This window comes from Cornus florida, unplaced genomic scaffold (genome assembly GCF_030987335.1).
Source record: "Cornus florida cultivar Cherokee Brave unplaced genomic scaffold, ASM3098733v1 CherokeeBrave_3.0.0_Hap2_Chr02, whole genome shotgun sequence".
Classification (NCBI taxonomy): domain Eukaryota; kingdom Viridiplantae; phylum Streptophyta; class Magnoliopsida; order Cornales; family Cornaceae; genus Cornus; species Cornus florida.
In genome coordinates this window covers 1830990-1853907 of record NW_026775572.1, presented here as the reverse complement: position 1 = coordinate 1853907, position 22918 = coordinate 1830990, and the positions used below count along the sequence as shown (strand labels likewise).

At 36.2% G+C, this 22918-nt stretch overlaps 2 protein-coding genes and 1 pseudogene across 2 annotated transcripts in view; 2 read left to right on the top strand and 1 right to left on the bottom strand.

Moving 5' to 3' along the window:
• Window positions 1-4146: 4146 nt before the first annotated feature.
• On the bottom strand, window positions 4147-4668 carry LOC132288949 (uncharacterized). The gene has a single exon (XM_059789899.1). The coding sequence runs from the start codon at window positions 4666-4668 to the stop codon at window positions 4147-4149; it is 522 nt and encodes a 173-aa protein (XP_059645882.1).
• A 3146-nt stretch (window positions 4669-7814) lies between these two features.
• On the top strand, window positions 7815-8755 carry LOC132288933 (receptor-like protein CLAVATA2; annotated as a pseudogene).
• Window positions 8756-11299: 2544 nt separating this feature from the next.
• LOC132291958 (insulin-degrading enzyme-like 1, peroxisomal) overlaps window positions 11300-22918 on the top strand; it is a 70168-nt gene continuing 58549 nt past the window's right edge. The window contains exons 1-6 of the mRNA XM_059790318.1: window positions 11300-12263; window positions 12363-12438; window positions 14346-14413; window positions 17792-17883; window positions 17973-18046; window positions 18202-18245. Coding sequence (XP_059646301.1) covers window positions 12147-12263; window positions 12363-12438; window positions 14346-14413; window positions 17792-17883; window positions 17973-18046; window positions 18202-18245 — 471 coding nt within the window. The 5' untranslated portion in view covers window positions 11300-12146. The remainder of the gene's footprint in view (window positions 12264-12362; window positions 12439-14345; window positions 14414-17791; window positions 17884-17972; window positions 18047-18201; window positions 18246-22918) is intronic.

Genomic DNA, 22918 nt, shown 5'->3' with positions numbered 1-22918 from the left:
GCACCTCATGCCAAATGAAATATGGCAACCGATTTATCCTTGGCCTCTAAGTGAAAATACCCTCTGAGGTGGAGCGTACTCCCACTTAGTCAAGTGTATACCATTGTCTAGAAGTAGTGCAATTGAGAGAGGTCCGTCTCCTAATGGTGATCGTCCCCATCCGCCTGCCGCTAGTTCTATCCTGCGAAATCTATATCTAATAACCAGTGAAACAAATGCCCTCCGGAGGAGCACCCAAGATTGGTGGCGAGGTATTTGTTCCACCTTGCAATAGATCAGCAATAAAAGGCTGTGAAATTTAAGATTAAATTCCGCTCCCACTTAACTTTTGAAATTAAAGAGTTTTAAATTCCATACATCATATGCATAATGTCATCATAAAACAATATTAATTTTAATCTAAATAATATTGGAATCTATTTCAAATTTCTTTTAGGCTCAATGAGCCTAATCCATTTGGGTCAACTTAGCTTAATTTTTTGAGCTTAACTATGGGATACTCCTACACTTTCCATAAATTTAATTAAAAATAAAATATTTAATTTTCAAAAAATCAAAATTTTGAAAATATTTTGGAAAGTGTTAATTTTCCCAAAACAATCCAAATAAATAATTCCAATTTTATTTAGTTTAAAATTAACTAAAACACTACTAGAGCAATTTATGATTTTAGACCATCACATGAATATAAGCATGCAAATAAAAATCATGTTGCACCATTAATAGTACTAATCCCCCTTTCATGGCCGGTTAAATATCATCTCATGATCACCTTGTGCTTCCAAATTCCTCCATTGGAAGCCTTTGACTCTTATCTTGTTTGAATCCTTTCTTGAACTCTTCAAGAACTTCAACCATAAATTTAATAAATATAGTACAAGGCTTTGTCCTATACCCAATTTAGGGTTTACAAAAATTCTAAACAAGATAAAATAAAATACCCTTATTTGGCTAGGGAAAAACCAACCCTTATTGGATCAGCCCTTTAAAACGCCGCCTCTATTAATTAATTACATCACATATAATTAAATAATAAATTAAAACTCAACCGGGCCATGAGAGAGATTAACTATTTAATCTGCACCTGCAATCAAATTTTAATATGCATACAAATAATATGTGTATACTCGTATGTAAATTTAGTTCCTTAACAGATTGCATAAGGAGAAAAAAAATAATAATAAATAAATAAATAAACACACGGTATACACATTATTTACTTGTAATCCAAACAATGAAAAACTCACTGTTTTAAAGTAATCATTACTTTATTTAAAATATGAATATCAAATGTAATCAAATTACCTTTGACTACCCTTTTTGAAACATTATATATAAATCTATATTTATACATAAAAGGAAAGCAACGTAATCACATTACCTTTGACTACCTTTTTTGAAACATTATATATAAATCTATATTTATAAATAAAAGGAAAGCAAATGGTAATCCAAATAATATTGACTCCACAATCAGCCATCATTATATATATATATATATATATATATATATATATATATATGTGTGTGTGTGTGTGTGTGTGTGTGTGTACGATACCCATCGCATGGGAGAGAAAAGATCACAAACTGCTGCCAATGTGCAGCCGCCGATACAATCAAAATTTTTTTTTTTTTTTTTTGGTTATTTTAATCACCCACTCGCATGTGTGTTGTCCACTGGTGGTTGTCAATGATATATATATATTAATTCCCTTTTAATGTGCGACACCCATCTCATGGGCGAGCAGGAACTAATAGATATTAATATATATATATATATATATATATATATATATATAGATATATATTAACTGTTACTCGATCACCATCTCATGTTAACCATGGTTAATAGATCAGACAAATAATAATAAATAAATAAAAACATATTCATGAAATAAAGAAATAAAATTCATGAATATAACATCTATAAAAGCATAGATAATAATCAATTATTCAAATCATCACTATGATTTGATGAAAAGCACGTGGGTCGCTCTGATACCAATTGAAGACACAACAGAAGCATTTAAAAATTTCAGGAGCATACCCACGTGATTTTTCAACAAATCAATAAATATTGTAAAGGATCTCATACCTTTGGACGATTGAATAATCGTCGTATTCGAAAATAATATTCACTTTCTTCTTTGGCCTTGAAAACTAATGAGTCTTCATCTCTATGACCCCAATGGTAGGTTTGTGGAACCCCTTAACCTTTTCTCACACTCTGTATATTATATTATTTTTGAATACGACGATTATTTAATCATCCAAAAGTATGAGATCCCTTTACAGTATTTATTGATTTGTTGAAAAATCACGTGGATATGCTCCTGAAATTTTTAGATGCTTCCGTTGTGCTTTTAATTAGTATCAGAGCGACCCGCATGCTTTTCATCAAATCATAGTGATGATTTGAATAATTGGTTATTATCTATGCTTTTATAGATGTTATATTCATGAATTTTATTTCTTTGTTTCATGAATATGTTTTTATTTATTTATTATTATTTGTTTGATCTGTTAACCATGAGATGGTGATCGAGTAACAGTTAATATATATATATATATATAATGGGTGTCGCACATTAAAAGGGAATTATTATTTGTTTTATTAATAAATATGATATTCATACATTGGGCTTTAAATATGATAATTTTTTATTTTATTTTAATCACCCACTCGCATGTGTGTTGTCCACTGGTGGTTGTCAATGATATATATTAATATCATATTTAAAGCCCAATGCATGAATATCATATTTATTAATAAAATATTAAATAAATAATAAATAATTGGCTTGTAGGGTATATGATCCCAACAAGAATAACTGCACTCCGCACTAAGGGAAGAAACCAATGGAGGTTTGAAGGATGACAGAACGAGAAAATAAACACTTTTTACACTAAATTCCCCAGAAATATCCATACCCCAAATTTTGGTATCCTCCCTCCCAGATAAACTAAGAGGGATTTGTAAAATCCGTTTTCGATCATGGGCATCAAAAAATACAATTGATAACATCTGCCTTCCATGATTTGTTATCCGGATCAATTAAATCACTCACCTGAAAAATGTCATCAGAGCGAGGATGAGTAGAAACTTTAAAATTGGAGTTGCCCGAGAGCCACGGATCATCCCAACAAAAAATGTTTTCCCATCGCCTATTCTCCATTTAAGCCCTTTCTCAATAACACTTTTAGCATCAGTGAGATTCTTCCATATGAACAAAGACCCATTCTTGCATATTGAACTTAGGAACGTGCTATGTCGAAAATACCTTTTGTTTCAAAATTATACATAAGATAGAATTTTCTCCAGTTTTAAGTCGCCAGGCAAGCTTAGAAAAAATGGCCAAATTGAAAGCTTCAAGATCCCTATGTTTGTGTCGACACATCTGATCCCAGCTTATCCATTTGATTTTACTAGAGTTGAATTTCCCACTCCACCAGAAATTAAACATTCCACTCTTCAGTTCAGAGTGAACTGATTGGGGTAAACGGAAGCACTGCATAGAATAATTTGGAAGGGCTGAAATAACATATTTCAGCAGCACCTCACGCCCAGCCTTGGACAAAAAAACACCTTTTAGGGTCTTCACCTTTGCCAAAATTTGATTCGTTAGATAACTAAAGGCTGCAGTTTTGGATCTACCCAAAAGGGAGGGAAGACCCAAATACCTATTTATCCAGTCCACATTCACAATTGCCAACATGTTATGTAAGAGCTTTCTCAAATGGGTGCTAGTGTTAGAATTAAAATACAAGCTAGATTTCTCAAAATTCATCATCTGCCCAGTAAGAGAACCATACTTCCACAGAAGATCTTTAAATTGCGCAGCTTAAAAGAGGTTTGTTTTACAAAAAAAAAAGCACATCATCCACAAAAAAAAGATGAGAAATTGGTTCACAATGAGGGCCCAAAACCAGACCTTTAATCATTTGTCTCTTTTCAGCATCTGTCATCAATATAGAAAGACCTTCCGTACAAAGTATGAATAATTATGGGGATAACGGGTCACCTTGTCGAAGCCCCCTTGAAGGAAAAAACCAACTGCCTTTCTCATCATTGATAACCATTGAAAATGCGACCGTGCTAACACAGTCCATTACCAGTGAGATCCATCTATCATCAAACCCCATACATCATAACATTGTCTCTTGAAATTTCCATTCCACCCGATCATATGTTTTCGCCATGTCAAGCTTCAAAGCAAGATGTTTTTCTTTCCTCTTTTCTGTCGTCATAACATGAATAAGCACATGAGCAAGAATGACATTATCTTGAATCATTCGATGATGAACAAAAGCTGATTGATTTTCGCTGATGAGTTTAAGGAGAAACACTTTCAATCTATTGGCAATGACCTTTGAAAAATTTTTGTAAATCATATTGCATAGAGCGATTGGACAAAACTGGGAAACTTTAGTTAGCCTCTTCATTTTTGGGATAAGAACCAAGTTGGTTTGATTCAATGACTTCAACAGATGACCTCTCGAGAGAAAGGAATTAAAACCTTCAACAACATCAGTTTTTAGAGCATTCAAATTCGATTGATAAAAAAGGGGGGTTAGACCATCCAACCCCAGGGCCCTATAAGCCCCCATGGACGCAATAGCCGCATAGAGTTCATTTTTTGTTCCAGGCTTCAACAGATCAACATTCATCTGGTTAGTAACTTTCCTTTAAACCAGAGATCAGAAATCAGTATCATTTCGAATTCCTTGTGAAGTATAAAGATCTTTAAAATAGGACTCCACAACATCTCTGATATAATCTTTTGAATCACACCAATCGCCATTGGGATTTTCTAGCCCCATAATTGTATTTTTTTGTCATTTGATTTGAGCTTTCCGGGGAAAGAACTTTGTGTTTTTATCACCCAGATTCAACCAGGCGATACGCGATTTTTGCTTCCAATGGAGTTCTTCATCTCGCCAAGCCGCACTCAATTCCAGCTCTAACTTCTTTATTAAGTCCCTGTTAGTACCAGTTGCATGTTCTTTCGCAGCAGTTAATTGACTCTAAATATTCTGAATATTGAGTTGAGCATTAAAACCTGACCTGGAGCTCCATTGCTTTAGTTTCCTTTGACAAGCAAACAATTTTTGTTTAACACAAAATTGTTTGGATCCCACCACTGGAAACCTCCAAGTCTCAGCCACAACTTGATGGAAATCCTCCTTCTGAACCAACTTGGCATCAAAATGCCACTGCTTTCGAACCCGAAATAGAGATATGTTTAAACAAATTAACAGAGCCATATGATCCGAACCCATAACAGAAAGATGGGACAGAGAGCAATGTTTAAACTTTCTCATATAAGTCGAGGTACATAAAGCACGATCCAAACGAGCCATAATAAAATTGTCCAATTCCCTGTTATTGCACCTAGTGAATGGAAACCCTGAAAGCCAATATCAATCAGCCCGCAATCAGAAACAAGATTACGAAAATCTCGCATCATCCATCCCTATTTCGGCTGACCTTCTCTCTTTTCCTCCTGATGTAAGATTGAGTTAAAATCTCTTGCAAGAATCCAATTAGGTCCTAACTGAAACTGTAGGCTATAAAGATATCTCTACTGTAAAGCCGTTTCTCTCTCCTCACAAGCTACGTAAACACCAGTAAAAAACCAAGAATCACCTCCCGTGGAGCCTATGATTTCGCAAGTAATATGAAATTCCGCAAAATCCACAATCTTAATCTCCCACAGGTCCGTATAAAGTAAAACCAAACCACCCGATTTGCCTGTCTAGGGAACCACGAACAGGTTATAACCTCAGAAATCAACCTCCTTAACTGAGACATTGTTTGGGAGGACCCCGCGCCTTGACAATTCCACACCAAAACATTCATGATCAACTTTCCCAAAAAAAAAAAACTTAATAACTATATACGAACATATCTCTCAAATCGCCCCTTCCACATGGATGATGTAAATCTAGTCTCCGGAAAATGGAGATTATCACATAGCTTATGTGACATATGTCGCACAAAGCTTAATAATACTTTCATCTTCACATACATACATATATATAACCATATGTTATCCCTAAAGCTTCTTAAGGAAGCTTTAAATCATTAAAATATAATAGCACATACACAAAACCTCAACACCTCCTGAACACACTTTTAACTACACTTCGGTGCACATACACACACATGAAAAGTATGCTCCCTGAGTTCTCATTTCTTTTATTTCTTTGATTCAATTTTTAAATCAATTATATGTGCGAATTAAGCTCAAATAAACATTAAATAAATTCAGAATAATAAATAAAGGACTGATTAAAAAATTCAGAATATGACAAGTTTAACTTTATTATATCACACACACACACATATATATATAGATAAATATGTATATATGTGTGCGCATATTCGTTCTTATGGTTAGGAAAAAAAGGGAGTAGAATCTAAACTTTATAATATACCTGCAAAGTATTAACTTGATTAACAATAATTATGAATTTTACTTTTAAATTTTTTTTTTTGATATTTTTATTTAATTAAAAATATGGTGATGAATGTAAAAGAGAATATAATTAGTGGAGAAAAAAAAATACGATGCAAATGAAGTGGAGAAAAAATATATAATTAGTTCCAGGTATTGTTGGTCTGAAATTATGACAATATCCAAATAAACTTACTTCTAACTTTGTGTAATTATTTTATTTTATTTTTATTTATTTTTTGAATGATAAAAGTTAATTGTACGAGATAATAAACAAGAAAAAAAATGTACAGGCCCAATTAAGGCAAGCAAGAGCAAAAGCCTAAATAAGACATTACAAGATACCCCATGACAAGCCCATCCTAAAACAAAAGAGCAATTTGCCCTCAAAAGACAGCAGCTCCCATTTACTAGTAATGGACCTAGAAAGTGGAAAATCCGAGAATGAGCACGTCATCAATTTCAATCTTACCAATTTGATAATCAATTGAAGCTGGGTAGAGTCTGCAATTCCTTTCAAGTTTAGATATTGTATACTGTTCTCCAAATATAGAAATAAATAACAAGAAGGTCACCCTCAAGATTTTACTCAAAATGTCTCTACATTATTAAATAGTGCCTAGAAATAGCCAAGGTTTTGAGGTTTTTGGAGAGGAAAAAAAAAAGTCACGACGTGGCAAAGTGTTATTAGCCAGCTGTTGAGTCTTACAAATGGGTTCTATTACATGCCACGTGTAATACAGCTCATACAAAATAAGGGATAATTTAACTTATCTTTCCTGAGGTTAGGCCTGATTACACGCGGTACTCCTTACGTTTCAAAAATTACACTGACCTCCCTCCAAACTGATCGACATTTTATTCCGGCCATTGACCATGTTAAATGACTAAAACACCCTCTAGTATTTTATTAATATCACATAAAGAATATATATTTTTTGAAATTACCATATTGTCCCTAATATTTTATTAATATCACATTAAATTATTTTATTATTATTATTATATATATATATTTTTTCCAAAAGTAAAGTATATTAAATTATTTTTTCTAAATCACAATCAAGGTAAAATATATATAGATATATAAAATTTTAGGGCAAATCATTTCAGCCTCCCCAGTCGCCTCCATCTCTATTCTCGTTCTCAACTCTGAACTTGCTCTCTCTCTCTCTGCAACTGCAATCTTGATTTTGTGTAGGGTTTCAAAGCTCATTAGTTTAAGAATAAGCCTCGCTGCTCAGAGAGATGGGGGAGTTTCAAAGGGTGGCTGCCCCTCTATGTCAAATGGATGATCCCTGAACTATATATCAATCAAAGGTTGCGACGGAGACAGGGTCATCGCTTTGAAACGCCCTAGAAGACATGCGGGGATCGGACTTCTTCTCCATATGGGATTTCACGGCGGAGCCCTGCGACTTCACCGGCGTGTATTGCGACGGAGACTGGGTCATCGCTTTGAATCTCGGTGACCCAAGGGCCGGTTCGCCTGGTCTGACCAGACGCCTTGATCCTTCAATCGAAAAACTCTCCGCTCTCGCCGAGTTCACCTTTGTCACGGGTCGGATCATTGGCGCTCTGCCTGAAACTTTATGTCAGTTGAACAACCTACTGTTTCTCGCCGTCAGCAGGAATTTCATCTCCGGTGGGATTCCGGCAACTCTAGATTAGCTTCGTGCTCTACGAACCCTCGATCTTAGTTACAATCAAATCAATAGAAGTATTCCTCAGTTGGTCGCAGGTCTACCGGCGTTGTCAAACGTCATTCTCGGTCACAATCGTCTCTCCGGTTCGGTCCTGACGTTCGCGTCATAAACCTTAACCCGCGTCGACCTCAAGCACAACGCACTCTCCGGTTCTCTCTCACCCACTTCACTCCCTCCTTCACTACAGTACCTTTTATTGTCTTGGAACCAATTAATCGGACCCGTGGATCGGCTCTTAACCTGGCTTAACCAGTTGAAGTATCTCTACCTAAGCCTGAACCCGGTAACAATCCCTTTCATTGTCTTGGAAGAGATGAAGATGAGTTCACGGGTATTTATTTTATTTTATTTATTTTCTTTTTTTTCTTGGGTATATAGGTTATTTTAATACAAAACTTAGGGTTAAAATGTCTTTGCAAATATAGTAAGGGCAAATGTGGTATTACATGGTTAAAATAGCTGATGTCATCAAAAATCATCATTGTCCGGCGTTGACTTTCACCGGAGGGGGCTAAGTGTTACGACGAAGCAAACCTTGAGGGAGGACAATGTAATTTTTGAAACGTAAAGGGTATTGCCTGTAATTACGTCTAACCTCAAGGGAGGTAAGTGAAATTATCCCTATAAAATAATTATAGATTAAATGCTTAAATATAGGGATGGCATCGGGGCGGGGTGGGGTGGGGATCTCATTTCCCATACCCATCCCCGGCTAAAAATTTCACCCCCATCCCCATTAAAAAATTCAATCCCACCCCCATCCCCGGCCCCGTCCCCGTTCCACCCCGCCCCCGATTAGGTTCTCTTGATTCTCAATATCACAGTTCCAGGATTAAAAAAAAAAAAAAAAATCACAGCTCCAGGATTAAAATAAAAAAATCACAGCTCCAGGATTAGAAATAAAAAAATCACAGTTCCAATTGTAAAAAAAAAAAAAAAAATTCACAGTTCAATCAAAACCAAAATGATTTGATCCATTATATATATATAGGTTTTCTAATAATTTGATGGGATAACTCCAGCCTTACGACTATAAACATTGTAAAATATTGGAATAAACTCAAAAAAGTAAATAAATGAATAAAATCATAATTCCACAGATCCAAAATCCAACACTCCAAATATATATATACACACTTACATATGCATATACCAGTGAGGGCCGAGGGGGAAGAGCCGACGCTGGTGAGGGGGAGGAGCCCATACCGGTGAGGGGGAAGAGCCGATGCCGGAGACGGATTCGGAAGGACGCGGAAGAAACGATGTCGGAGACGAATTCGGAAGGACGCGGGAGAATCGATGTCGGAGACGAATTCGGAAGGACGCGGGAGAATCGATGTTGTTGTCGATTCTTAGGAGAAGAAAGAGAGAAAATGATGAAGGAAGAAGGAGGCCGTGACTTGGGTTGCCGCCTCAGTTTAAAAATAGACAAGATTTTAGGGTTTCAATATATATGGTATATATATAGTATAGGCTAATTTAGTAAATATAATAAAATAGGTAAGGGTATTTTAGTAGTTACACACTTAATCGGGGCGGGGCGGGGATACCCCATCCCCGGCCCGGGCGGGTTTTCACAATTTATCCCCATCCCCGTTTACATAAAAGGGTCCCCCATCCCAGTAATAAACGGGGCGGGGTGGGGCCTCAACGGGGATGGGGAATTTGCCGTCCCTACTTAAATAACACAAATGAAGTTACAAGAGTCACATCTTGATCAACTCTGTATCATCGGATGTTCCGTTCTTTGTTTTTTTTTTTTTTTTTTTTTTGGTAAAATACATTCACACCCCCTGAGGTTTGGCAAAATGATACTTAGAGGAAACTTACCTGTTTTTTGGACAAAGACACCTCCTGAAGGTTCAAAAATGACCAAAGACACCCCTTTACATGAAATTTTTTCCAAATTACCCTTTGACCGTTTAGGAGACTTTTTTTTTTTTTTTTTTTTAACTTTACAATTTAATAAATTAGACCAATCTACCCTCATGAATAATTTATGCATAAAAAAAATAAAAATAAACTTTATATTATTCACTTTTTTTTTTTTTTTTTTTTTGTTACTTATTTTATAAATGTCCCAACTTCTTAAAAATGTAGACGTCTAAAATGATTTTTTGATTCAATACATATATTTCAAATAAATTATATTTCATTATTACTTCTTTTCTTTTTCTTTTTTATTTTTAAATTAAGATTCTTAATTCTTTCATCTAAAAAAATTAAATTTCTTTTCCTTAAAAATAAAAAATATGGTACCAGTATAACTTTATACATCTTAAATTATATATCAAATATTATGCATTTCTCAATATAAAAGAAAATAGGTACCAGTATAACTTTATGCATCTTAACTTTATGCATGCCTTTTTTTTTTTTCCCATTGTTTTCTTATTTTTTTTCCCTTTGTTTTATTATTTTTTTTCCCTTTTACGTTGGGATATATATAATATTTGATATATAATGTAAGATGCATAAAGTTATACTAGTATCATATTTTTTATTTTTAAGAAAAAGAGATTGGTTTAATTTTTTTAGATGAAAGAATTAAGCATCTTAATTTAAAAATAAAAAAGAAAAAGAAAAAGAAAAGAAGTAATAACAAAATATAATTTATTTGAAATATATGTATTGGATCAAAAAATTAATTTTAGACGTCTGCATTTTTAAGAAGTTGGGACATCTATAAAGTAAAAAAATAAAAATAAAAAAATAAATAAAAAAATAAATAAATGAACAATATATTAAATTATAAAGTTAAAAAAGTCTCCTACACGGTCAAAGGGTAATTTGGTCAATTTTTCATAGAAAGGGATATTTTTTTATATTTTTGAATCGTCAGGGGTATCTTTGCCCACAAACTAGGTTAATTTTATCTGAGTATCTTTTTGTCAAATCTGTAAGTGTGACTGTACTTTACTTTTTTTATTTTTTATTTTTATTTTTTATTGCCAAATCGGATGTTCCGTTCCACACGACACTCGTTCACTTCTTATCATGAATATTTCAGAAAGCGGGCAGTGCTCGTTATAACCGAGTCGGTTGCCCCCGACTTGGTTAAAAAAAATTATTTCTTCATCGGGACTTCAAACCGGAGACTATTTCTGTCTTTATTCGACACTCGGAGTCGCAACCCGCAAGAGAGGATATCGAAGGTCGTCCTCGACAACTCTCTCAAAAAGTCGGTTTCTTCCCTCTACTAAGCAAACTGTAGCAACTTTCTCTCTCTATACTCTCTATATTAGTCCGGAGACTATTTCTGTCTTTATTGGAGACTTGGAGTCGCAACCCGCAAGAGAGAGTATCGAAGGTCGTCCTCAACAACTCTCTCAAAAAGTCGTTGAGGAAGACAAGTATCATGTTCTTCCCTCTACTAAGCAAACTGTAGCAACTTTCTCTCTCTATAATCTCTATATCAAGCAAACCAAGTAGGAGTATTTGTTTATGTGAAAGAGGGATATGTGTTTTCTCTTTTAAATCCAAACATTGAAGTCAATTTTGAGGATTGATCTAGAGAATTAATTCAATGTGAGAACAACCACGATAATATTTTCGTTTAGGTCTGCAATATGTTACTCTATGTGGTACTCTCTTTGCTCCGACTCGCAAGATCCTCCATTGTGGAAAGGTAAAAATATTTTTAATCTATGAACCAAACAAATTCAATAACATGAAGTTTTGAAGAATCAAGAACATCAAGGGCAAATACAAATTTTGCCAAAAATCTACACCATTTTGCACCATTTTATAAATAGAGAGAGTGAGGGTTCTTATTTTAATTCAAATTTGGAAGTTAAATGGCGGCGTGAGAGATTTTATTTTCCTTAATGCATAAAAGCCACTGAATTGGGATGCGAGAGAGTCGGTGTCAACCGACTCGGTCCATAAGATACACCCTCTTGATCAGGACTTTTGAGTCAGATTTCTCCTTATATTGGAGACTTTGGTGTCGCAACTGGGAAGATTTGTAAGAGGGAAGAAAATGGCTGTGGGCATGGAGGAGACAGTGAAGCCTCGTAACGACAACAGGGAGTATCGAAGGATCGTCCTCAAGAACTCTCTCGAAGTCCTGCTTATCAGTGATCCTGATACCGATAAGGTCAGGCAATTTCTTCAATCTTTAGGGTATTTTTTTTTTTTAAATACTCTGATTTCGATTCAAGATTTACAATCTTGATATTTCTATCTACTTGTTCAGAGTGCTGCTGCCATGGATGTCGGTGTTGGTTCTTTTAGCGATCCCGAGGGTCTCGAAGGCCTTGCTCATTTTCTTGGTAAAAATCGTCAATTTGATATTTTACCATAGGGTTTAGGGTTTATGTGAATTTCTTAGTGGAAAATTTGTTTACTTTTAGCAGACGCGCTTGAATTGCCATTAGCGATGATGTTTTTTCCTATATATCGGGAATTCCCGTGAAAAAAGAAATAAAAAAAAATAAATAAATTACTTGCATCAATACTTCTGAACTCAAAATTTGTTACTCCGTGATGTAGTTTGACCAAGACTGGCCTGACAGTATTTTTTTCTACTTTCTGACCTCATACCTGTTGCCTAGAGGTGAAAAGTGTATTCAAAATCGAATTGCTGAAGCTGAAGCAGCTACAACTGCCTTTGTGTGAGCAGGGGCTAGAATTGGTGTTGGCCAGCCATGCACGTAGTGTAACTTAACATGGTTTCACATATACTACTGCCATAGATTGTAGAAGAGCGTGTCTAATTCTTTGCCTTGATGTTTAAGTATTGGATTGTGTCAACTGTCAACATTTTACTTTGGTAATTCCTACCCCACTCTCTTTTCATGTAAAGGTTTGACCTCATATTGGTGCATGGAGGTGCAAAATCTAGCATCAGCTTGCAGGCATCAGCAGAGATGGCTTGAGCTCATCCAAGTCCTTGCATGCATTAACCTTGGTTTGGATGTCTAGTTTAATACATAGCATTGGCACCTTGGGAAATTCCGGATATATTCTGGACTTCCCTTTTCCAATATTGTTCAATATTGGTACATCCACTTACTTAGCTTTGACTATTCTAGTTGTTTTCCACATTTAAGAGTGTCTGAGCTAGCTTTGTAATCCTAACCTGTGAGAATTTGGATGTTTTCTAATTTTTAATGATAAAGGCTGCTATGCTAATTATTGAACCCAGATTTTGCTAAAAGGCTCATTGGTGAGGATCTATGCATGAAGATCATCTACCATATTTGCTTATTTTGGAGTCAAACTAGGATTATGTCGTGATATAGGAAAAATATGAAAATACAGTCAGTCTCTGCTAAAGGTAAAGGGAAGGGCTGGGATGATCAGGGTTTGGTTGTATAGAGAGGTGCAAATACGAAAAAGGTTTCTGGCGTTAGGGGAAATGTCTATATATGTAAGGATTAGGCTTATGGAAGTGAAAACATTACATAACTATGTATAGACTTGGCTTTATAGTTGGAAACTACTGGACATTAACAAGTACATGAATTTATTGAAGTCCACAAATGATGATCAATATCACAACTTGATCTATGGAGGAAATTATTGTTTCTATGCTTAAGTTCTCTGTTATTTCTACTTTTTTTTGTTGGGTTTCAGGGAGAGATTATAGATCTATGGAGGAAATTATTGTTTTCTTGGCCTCTCTGAAGGTTTAAGGTGCCCTTTGGCCCTTTTGTTTTCTTTTGTTTCTTCGGGCTTCGCTCTCCTTTTGAGCGTTTTTAATAAAATCTTACTTATCAAAAATATATATATATATGTATATGACTTGAGTCAAGCTAAAACTTGATTTCGAGAGGTCTTATGTGGGTCTCGCTTGAAGTCGAGCAAATTTCAACATTTTATCTATTATTTGATATATATATATATTCGAGATCTTCATATATGCCTGATTTATTTCTTTGAATCATATTGGTAGTTTTGTCTTTCTCCAGCATCTTTTCACATCTGTCCCATTCCTCTTTTTTAGTTTATTTCGCTTTTCAGTTCTTTGTTTTGTTATAAGATAATGGTTCATGTTTTTTTAGCATAAACCTTGTCCTTTGCACATGGGGATCTTAATGCTCAAACACTTTTGGTTTGTCTAGTGGTACTTCAGAACCCTTGACTGGTGTCTATGGCTTTAGCTTAGGGAAGTGCTGTTGTTTCTATATTTACTTTTTGAGAATTGCCTTTTAATTTTAAATGTGTTGTACTGCAGAGCATATGCTGTTTTACGCAAGCGAAAAGTATCCTTTGGAGGATAGTTACTGTAAATACATCACGGAGGTACTTGCTTATATTACTTGTTATATGTAACCAAGCCTCCTTGATTTTTTTTGTTAGTAATGCTTTGCATTCTAAAAACATTCATTTTATTCTCCCTTCTCTAGTTGTTGTGCAACCTGGGGTTTGTTTCATGTCTTTGTGTCCTTTTAAAGAACCTTCATGCTTGTGATTAGTGATTAGTGAACTAATACTATATAATTTAAAATTGAAAAATTTATAAATCAATTTGAATACAATTTTTTTATATTATATTATTCTTATTAGTATATTTATTGAGAAAAAACACAATTCTAAAGAGGAGGAAAATGAACTAGTTATGAAAACTGATATGAAAAGGGAAAAAAAATAAATAAATAAAGAAGAGGAAGAGATGGGTTATTGGTAAAAGAAGAAGTTGTAAAGAAAAAAACATTGCTCAAGAATTAAATTTTATTCATCAATTGTTTACTTTGATTCCACTTTGAGAAAATATGTCATTATTACCTTGATGAAATTATTAAGAGAAAAATATGGCATTTTAACTTAAACAAAATTTAACAAAACATAGTTAGCAGGAACAAAATAGAAAAGTGCTTTAATAATTTATATAATTTATATAAGGAGTAACTATAAAATTTGTCATCTAACACGTGACAACTAAAGAGTAGCTATGAGAAGTAGCTATAAAATTTTGTATTTCCAGTGCTCACTTTTCGATTCTTGTGAATGGTGCTCCTACGGGTTTTTTTCTCTAGCTCGAGGGGCTTGAGACAGGGGATCCTCTCTCCTCCTTCTTGTTTCTGTTTGTGATGGAGGCCCTTAGTAGATTGATGAAAAGGGCTACCAAGTTGGGTCTTTTGAGAGGCTTTCGGGTGGGTTGGGATGCTGCTTCACAGTTGGAGATCTCTCATTTGATGTTTGCTGATGACACTTTAGTTCTTTGTGATGCGAATGTGTCCTAGATTAGATATCTGAGATGTGTTTTGATTTGGTTCCAAGTTGTCTTCGGCCTTAAGGTGAATGTTGCTAAGACTGTTTTGGTGCCGGTTGGGGAGGTCCCTGAGATTGAGGCTTTTACTGACATTCTTGGTTGTCGTACTGGTTCCTTTTCCATTTCTTACTTAGATTTGCCTCTGGGATGGGAGGAGGATTTGTTTTTGGGAGGATGTGTGGTGTGGGGATGTTCCTCTCGCTCTCGCTTTTTCTCAGCTTTACAGTATTGCTTTGGATAGGCAGGCCATGGTGGTTAACTGTTATCACTTTGATAGTGGAAGATTGGTTTGGGATGTTCAATTCAGGCGTTTGTTTTAGGATTGGGAGATCGAGGAGGCCATTCGTTTCTTGGAGCTGTTGTATCGCCATAGGATTGTGGTGGAGGATTTGGATTGTTGGTCTTGGGTTGCAAACTCTCAGGGGCGTTTTGAGGTGAGGTCTTTCTTCAGGTGTCTCTCGATTGATCACGGAGTTCGTTTTCCTTGGAAGTCTGTTTGGCGCTTTAAGGCTCTTCTCAAGGTGGCTTTCTTTGTGTGGACTTCAATTCTGGGTAGGATCTTAACCCAGGATAACTTGAGAAGGAGAAACCAGGTGGTGGTCAATCTTTGTTATATGTGTCTTCGTGATGAGGAAACAGTGGATCGCCTTCTCATTCATTGCTCTTTGGCTAGAGAGTGCTGGGATTTGATGATTGGCTTATTTGGGTTTTCTTGGGTTATGCCTGGATCCGCTAGAGGGTTGATTGAGGCATGGAGAGGTTGCCTTGTGGGGGCTCACAATCAGGATGCGTGGAGGTCTACGCCGCTTTGTGTGTGGTGGTGTATTTGGCTTGAAAGGAATATGAGACATTTTGAAGGGAAGGTGATGTCAATTTCGGTGCTTAAATTCTCGATTCTTTCCTCTTTTTTGTTGGGTTTCAGGGAGAGATCATAGATCGTTGGAGGAGATTGTTGATTTTTTGGCCTCCTTGAAGCTTGAGGCCTTTTGTGGTCTTTTGTATTTTTCTTGGGATCCGCTCCCCTTTTGAGCGTTTTTTATAAAATTTTATTTATCAAAAAAAATATATGTTATTGTTGTTGGCATTATTGTTATCTTGGTATCACAATATTTTAAACATTTTAGTTTTTATTACTTCTCATGAATTGATTTACAAAGAAGGTTTGTATGTTTTTATTAAATACAAGGAGACATTAGAATAATTTGTTCTTCTCTCTCTTGAATTCTTATAATAGATATTATACTTGTGTATATGTACATGTTAATAAAACAATGATATATTGTTGTAAAATTCTACCAACAATGAACTTATATATTTATTTTACAAGATTTGAGCTTTCAAAAGTAGGCTAAAAGGTTCGAATTAAAATTTTATATGAGTTTTGAGGTGACACAAGTTATATTTTTTTATGAATTCATAATTATTGGGATGATGAATAAGTGTTTTGATAATTTTATTTATTTATTTATTTTTTTGTGGGGTGGGGTTTGGTTTGTGGGGGCAATTAAAATTTTAGATGAATTTTAGAGGTCACAAGTAAGTGTATTTATATAACATAACTATTTTAATGAGGGTATAATAACAAAGTGGAAAACATTTGGGGGGACCGTGGCCCCTGCTGGCTCCTCTCTAGCTCCGCCCCTGCTCCTTCTTTGAGCTTTTGTTTTAAACATTTTTTAAAAATGTTTTTTTTTTTTTTTTTCCCCACATAATAGGGTCGTATAATTTCTGTTTCGTGTGCATCTCATGTTCAATGATGATATCCTTTACTTTCCGGAAGGAAAAATGGTTTGACATAAAGGCAGAAAAGTAAGAAGGGAGGAATTAGAAGTTACTTAATGGTGCAGACTTTCAATTTTTCTTAACAGACAAAATAGATGCTTAAAATCAAGTACAATACTGCAATTTCCAAGGTGAGACACCAAACAGAAAAGATGAACAAGGAGGAAGTTGTAAAAAAGAACAAAACAAGGATGATGAGAGAGGGTAGAAAGATGGGTGGCTGGCTCCAAAATCATCTCAAATGTCTCCACAATTAGAGTTGGGGCATTCAGTTTATGAAGGAAATGTGACAACCTTCTAAGCACAATATGATAGGTATGGAATAAAACTTCTAGATTGCACTTAGAAGGGGACAAAAAAAAAAAGGAACCTTTAGATTGCTAATACCTACAGTACCTTAGCACATTGTGGGAGATTTGAAAAGAAGCAGTGCGACTCATTTCATTCAGAATGGCCAGTTGGTCATTGCTATATTGGCCTTAGATCACCTTTTCATCCTTTGCATAATGAGTGAATTATTTTTGTGATATTGCTTACTCAAATTGTTATTTTTAATATTCCATGTGTTTTTTTTTTTTTTTTTCCCTGTTAATTTGTTTATTTATTTATTTATGTTCATTTATTAGCATGGAGGTAGCACAAATGCTTTTACAGCTTCTGAGCATACTGACTATCACTTTGATGTTAACAACGACTGTTTCGAAGAGGCCTTGGACAGGTAGATGCTGTTTTCCTTTGTGTTGGCTGTCTCTTCTCTTTATTCCCAAATCTTTGGGTTCTTATGTTTTCATTTGGTTTGCTGTTCAGATTTGCACAGTTCTTTGTCAAACCATTGATGTCACCTGATGCAACCATGAGGGAAATAAAAGCAGTTGATTCTGGTTAGCATTTATATTTTTGGAGCTAGTCTAATGCCTTCATATCCAGTTTACTTTGAATCACAGTTGATTGCTGTTCTCTCTCTCTCTCTCTCTCTCTCTCTCTCTCTATACTTGTGTGTGTGTACATATCTATCTATATCTCTTCCCTTATGCAGAGAACCAAAAGAATTTGCTGTCTGATCCTTGGAGAATGAACCAGGTATGAATTAATTCTCCACTTACTTTGTAAGCATGCTATAACTTTTTTTTTCCCTTTCCTTTTTGATAGGCCCTTCTAGTAATTGCTAGATGGTGAAATTTAGGTTATAAATGTGGTTAAAAGTTAAGGATGCATTTGTAATTTCCAGGATAAGGGAATCATGGATTTTGTTCCAAAAACTCTGTTGGATATCTTTTTAACGTTTTTGTTTTTATTATCAACACATTGCAAACTCAGATATTAGTGGGGTTGTATGGCTAATCTGTACTTTGGAATTTCTGTGTGTGTCTCTCTCTCACTCTCTATCTATCCCCCTACTTTTTTTTTTGCAGTGCATACATATTGTTTTCTTTCATCTCATATTGTTATGCATCTAGAAGTCACAGCACAAATATGAAGGCAGTAGGAGTTTCTCGAACTGTTTCCTCTATTTGTCTTTCCAAAACCTCAAGATGCCTATTGGTACTATGGTTTTAATTTTGATACACATTATTTTTAGGTTTCTGAGCTGAGAGAGTTCTGCTTCAAATTTTCTGTGGACTTGTGATTCCTCTAAAGTAACAGGGCCATAAGTTTTGAGAATATGTTTTTTTATTGGTTCATAAGAGTTAGATGGCACAATTACTTCCAAGCATTTGCGTTATAATGACTGATCATCTTCTCTTGATCCATGTATCACACCCTTGCTGATCCAATGCCCAAGAAATAGCACTTTGGTCTGAGTATCATTTCACTACAGCTTCTTTTCCGGCTTAACCCAGAAAGGCTAGAACATGTCACTTTGTTATCCCTGAACAAAATAGAATATAATAACCACTGATACAGCAAGTTCACAGGTTCTCTTTGAATTCCTTTTGCCAAAGCCATCCAAGGGGTTTCCTAACAAGAAGGGGTTTCCTTAGAATCTCATTAATGAGAAGTAGGGGTGGCAAACAGGACGGTTGGGTTGGGTTTGGGACGGGTCAAATATGGATTATAACCCATATTTAATCCGTTTGTTGTGGGTCAAATATGAGTTGAGTCAAAATAGATCGGGTTAACCTAGTGACCGGCGTTATTATTAAAAAAACTTGAACAATTCATTCTTAAATTGGGATAATGTCAACAACCTTTCTGGAAATTAATTTTACGAAATTTGAAGATAAAAGTTAAGTTGGAAGGCTGACCCGTTTATATGAACCAACCCGTTTACAATAGATCCGACCCATTTACAATAGATTCAACCCGTTTACAAAGGAACCGACTATTTTTTTTTTTTTTTTTTTTACAAAAATCTTTGAAAAACGCTAATTATGAAGTTTGAAGATAAAAGTTTAAGTTGGAAAGGCTGTCCCATGTATATGACCCAACCTGTTTACAAAGGAACCAATTTTATTAAAAAAAATATTTGAAAAATATATTCTAAACTTGGGCTAATGTCAATGTCCTTTCTTGGAAAATAATTATCATAATAAAAACAGATTAAAGCCCACCAGGAAAATCTTCCTATAAGAATAATTTACAGAGTCAATTGAACACAAAGATTCACTTTTTCTATACGAAAAAAAATTATTTAAATTTATATAAGGACTCACATAAGGTAGACACCAATATTTTGCCTCTGAAAAATGAATTGGTTGGAGGTCAAATAATCTACACATAATTACTAATAATACAGAAAATGAACATGTAAAAAGCTCCTAATACTTGATCAACCGAACTGAAAGAGAACACTGAACAATATCTAACAAAAGCAACACATATAAACAATAAAAAAATCAATCTAAGAGGTGAATCAAGAGAGTGCGACCCAGAGAGAGAGAAAACGCCTAGAGAGAGAGACAATGCAAATAGAGCGGCTAGAGAGAGAGACGCACAAGATTGAATAATTAGGGTTCCTTTTGGTAGGTGGTTAACTGTTTCTATAGGTGGTGGTGGTTTATACATGTGATTCACAGGGGTTGAATGTGGTTCAATCCAAATCCATTAATGGTTCACCCAAATCCATTAATTACTGGGCGGATTTGGGCGGGTTGATGGGTTGGGTCATTTTTTGCCAGCCCTAATGAGAAAGAAGCCTCTTCCTAGGGATAGAGGGTAGTGACGAATATTCGGACAAAAGGCTTTCTTGGTTCATTTATTTCAAAGTTTCATGGGTATGTCTTCATAAGGGCCTCAACCAGTCAGCCAGGCAGAAGCCTGAACTCCAAGGGTGATTTTGGAAGGGTGATGAGAATTGCATTTTGCTGTTTTGATGAAGGTGGTAGAGAAAATATTTGTTATTAATGGAGCCAAGGTCTCAAGGCACTAATGCCTGTCATCCTGACAAATACACAATACTTAACAAAAGGAGAAATGAAGCCACTAAAAGGTTTAGTGATCATTTATGTTGCATGGACCCGGTCTTGCTTCAAAGATTCTAGAGTACTTCTCACTTAATGACCAACAAATAGACACAAGGATTGCACCTTCCACAATTCTGAACGTCTAGTTCTTTTAAGTTTTAGTAGGTAGGAACTACACGAAGTATGAACATTCTTTTTTTTTGATAAGTAAGAATTTATTAAAAACGCTCAAAAAGGGGAGCGGAAACCAAAGATACAAAACAAAAGGCTAAAGGGCGCCTTAGACCTTAAGAGAGGCCAAAAAAACAATAATTTCCTCCGTAGATCTATAATCTCTCCTTGAAACCCAGCAAAAAAGAGTACAAATAACAGGAACTTAAGCATAGAAACAGGCTTCTCTTTTCCATCAAAATATCTCCTATTTCTCTCGAGCCAAATACACCACCAAATACAAAGCGGCGTAGCCCTCCAAACATCTTGAATGGAAGCCCCAACGGATACGCCTCTCCAAGCTTCAATCAACCCTCTAGAAGAACAAGGCATAACCCATTGAACCCCAAATAAACCAAGCATCAAATCCCAACAATCTCTGGCCATACTACAATGTAAAAGGAGGTGATCAATTGATTCCCCATTGCACAAGCACATATAACACCGATTGACCACCACCTGATTCCTCCTCCTCAAATTGTCCTGGGTTAAAATCTTGCCTAGGACTGAGGTCCAAGCAAAAAGGCGACCTTGCGGGGAGCCTTGGAACACCAAATAGACTTCCATGGGAAGGGTTCTCCGTGATGAAACGAAAGGCATCTAAAAAAAGATCTAACCTCAAAACGGCCTTGCGAGTTAGGAACCCAGAACCAACAATCCGACTCCCCAAAAGAGATCACCTGGCTATACAAAAGCTCCAGAAAGCGAGAAACATCCTCGATCTCCCAATCCTGAAAATGCCTCCTGAACTGAACATCCCAAGTCAGTCTCCTGTTATCAAGATGATAACAGTCAACAACCATGGCCTGTCGGTGAGAAGCAATCCTATAAAGCCGTGGGAAAGCGAGAGCAAGAGGGCGTTCCCCACACCAGATATCCTTCCAAAAACTGATCTTCCTTCCATCTTTAATTCGAAAGTGAACATGCTTGCAGAAATCATCCCAACCCCTCCGAATGAAATTCTAAACTCCCACCCCCCTTGGGCCACGCCTCGCCAGAGAGCACCACCCACCGCTACTTTCCCCAAATTTGCTCTCAATAACTCTCCTCCAAAGCCAATGCCTCTCTATCCCAAACCTCCATAGCCATTTACCAAGGAGAGCCTTATTAAAAGGCAACAACCTCCTTAACCCTAAGCCTCCAAACCAAATTGGACGGCACACTTGCTCCCACCGAACCAAGTGAAACTTGAACTCTTCTCCTTTCCCCCCCCTAAAGGAAGTTGTATTGCAATCTTTCAATTCTCTCGGCCACTGAAGAAGGAATCTGAAACAAAGAGATGAAGTAAGTAGGAAGGCTAGAGAGGGTGCTCTTAATCAAGGTAACCTGACCCCCCTTGGACAGGTACTGCTTTTTCCAACCCGCCAACCTTCTTTCAAACCTATCGACAACCGGATCCCAGCTCCCCACACATCTCGAAGGAGCACCCAAAGGCAATCCTAAGTAAGAAATGGGAAAAGAGCCAGTACAACATCCAAGGATCTGCGCAAGCATCTTAATCTCGGGAACATCCCTAACAGGCACAAGCAGACTCTTTCCAACATTAACCTTAAGGCCAGAGACCACTTGAAACCAAATCAAAACGCATCTCAAGTGCCTCAACTGGGACGCGTCCGCAGCACAAAACACAATAGTATCATCCGCAAACATCAAATGGGAGACTGCCAATTGACTAGCAACATCCCTGCCCACTTGAAAACCTCTCAAAAAACCCAGCTCCACAGCCCTCGTCAATAATTTGCTAAAAGCCTCCATCACAAAAAGGAACAAGAAAGGGGAAAGCGGATCCCCTTGCCTCAAGCCCCTCGAGCTAGAGAAAAAACCCGTCGGAGCTCCGTTCACAAGGACAGAGAACCGAGCGCTAGAGATGCAAAAAAGAATCCATCTCTTCCACCGCTCACCAAAACCCATTCTCTCCAACAGGTAGAGAAGGAAACTCCAGTTCGCATGGTCGTACGCCTTTTCAATATCCAGCTTACATAGAACACCCGGAACACCGCTGCTCAACCGAGAATCAACACATTCACTAGCAATAAGGACTGAATCCAAAATCTGACGACCACCCACAAAGGCATTCTGAGAGTCAGAAATGACGCCATCCATCACCTTTTTCAACCTAGAGGCCAAGACTTTCGCAAT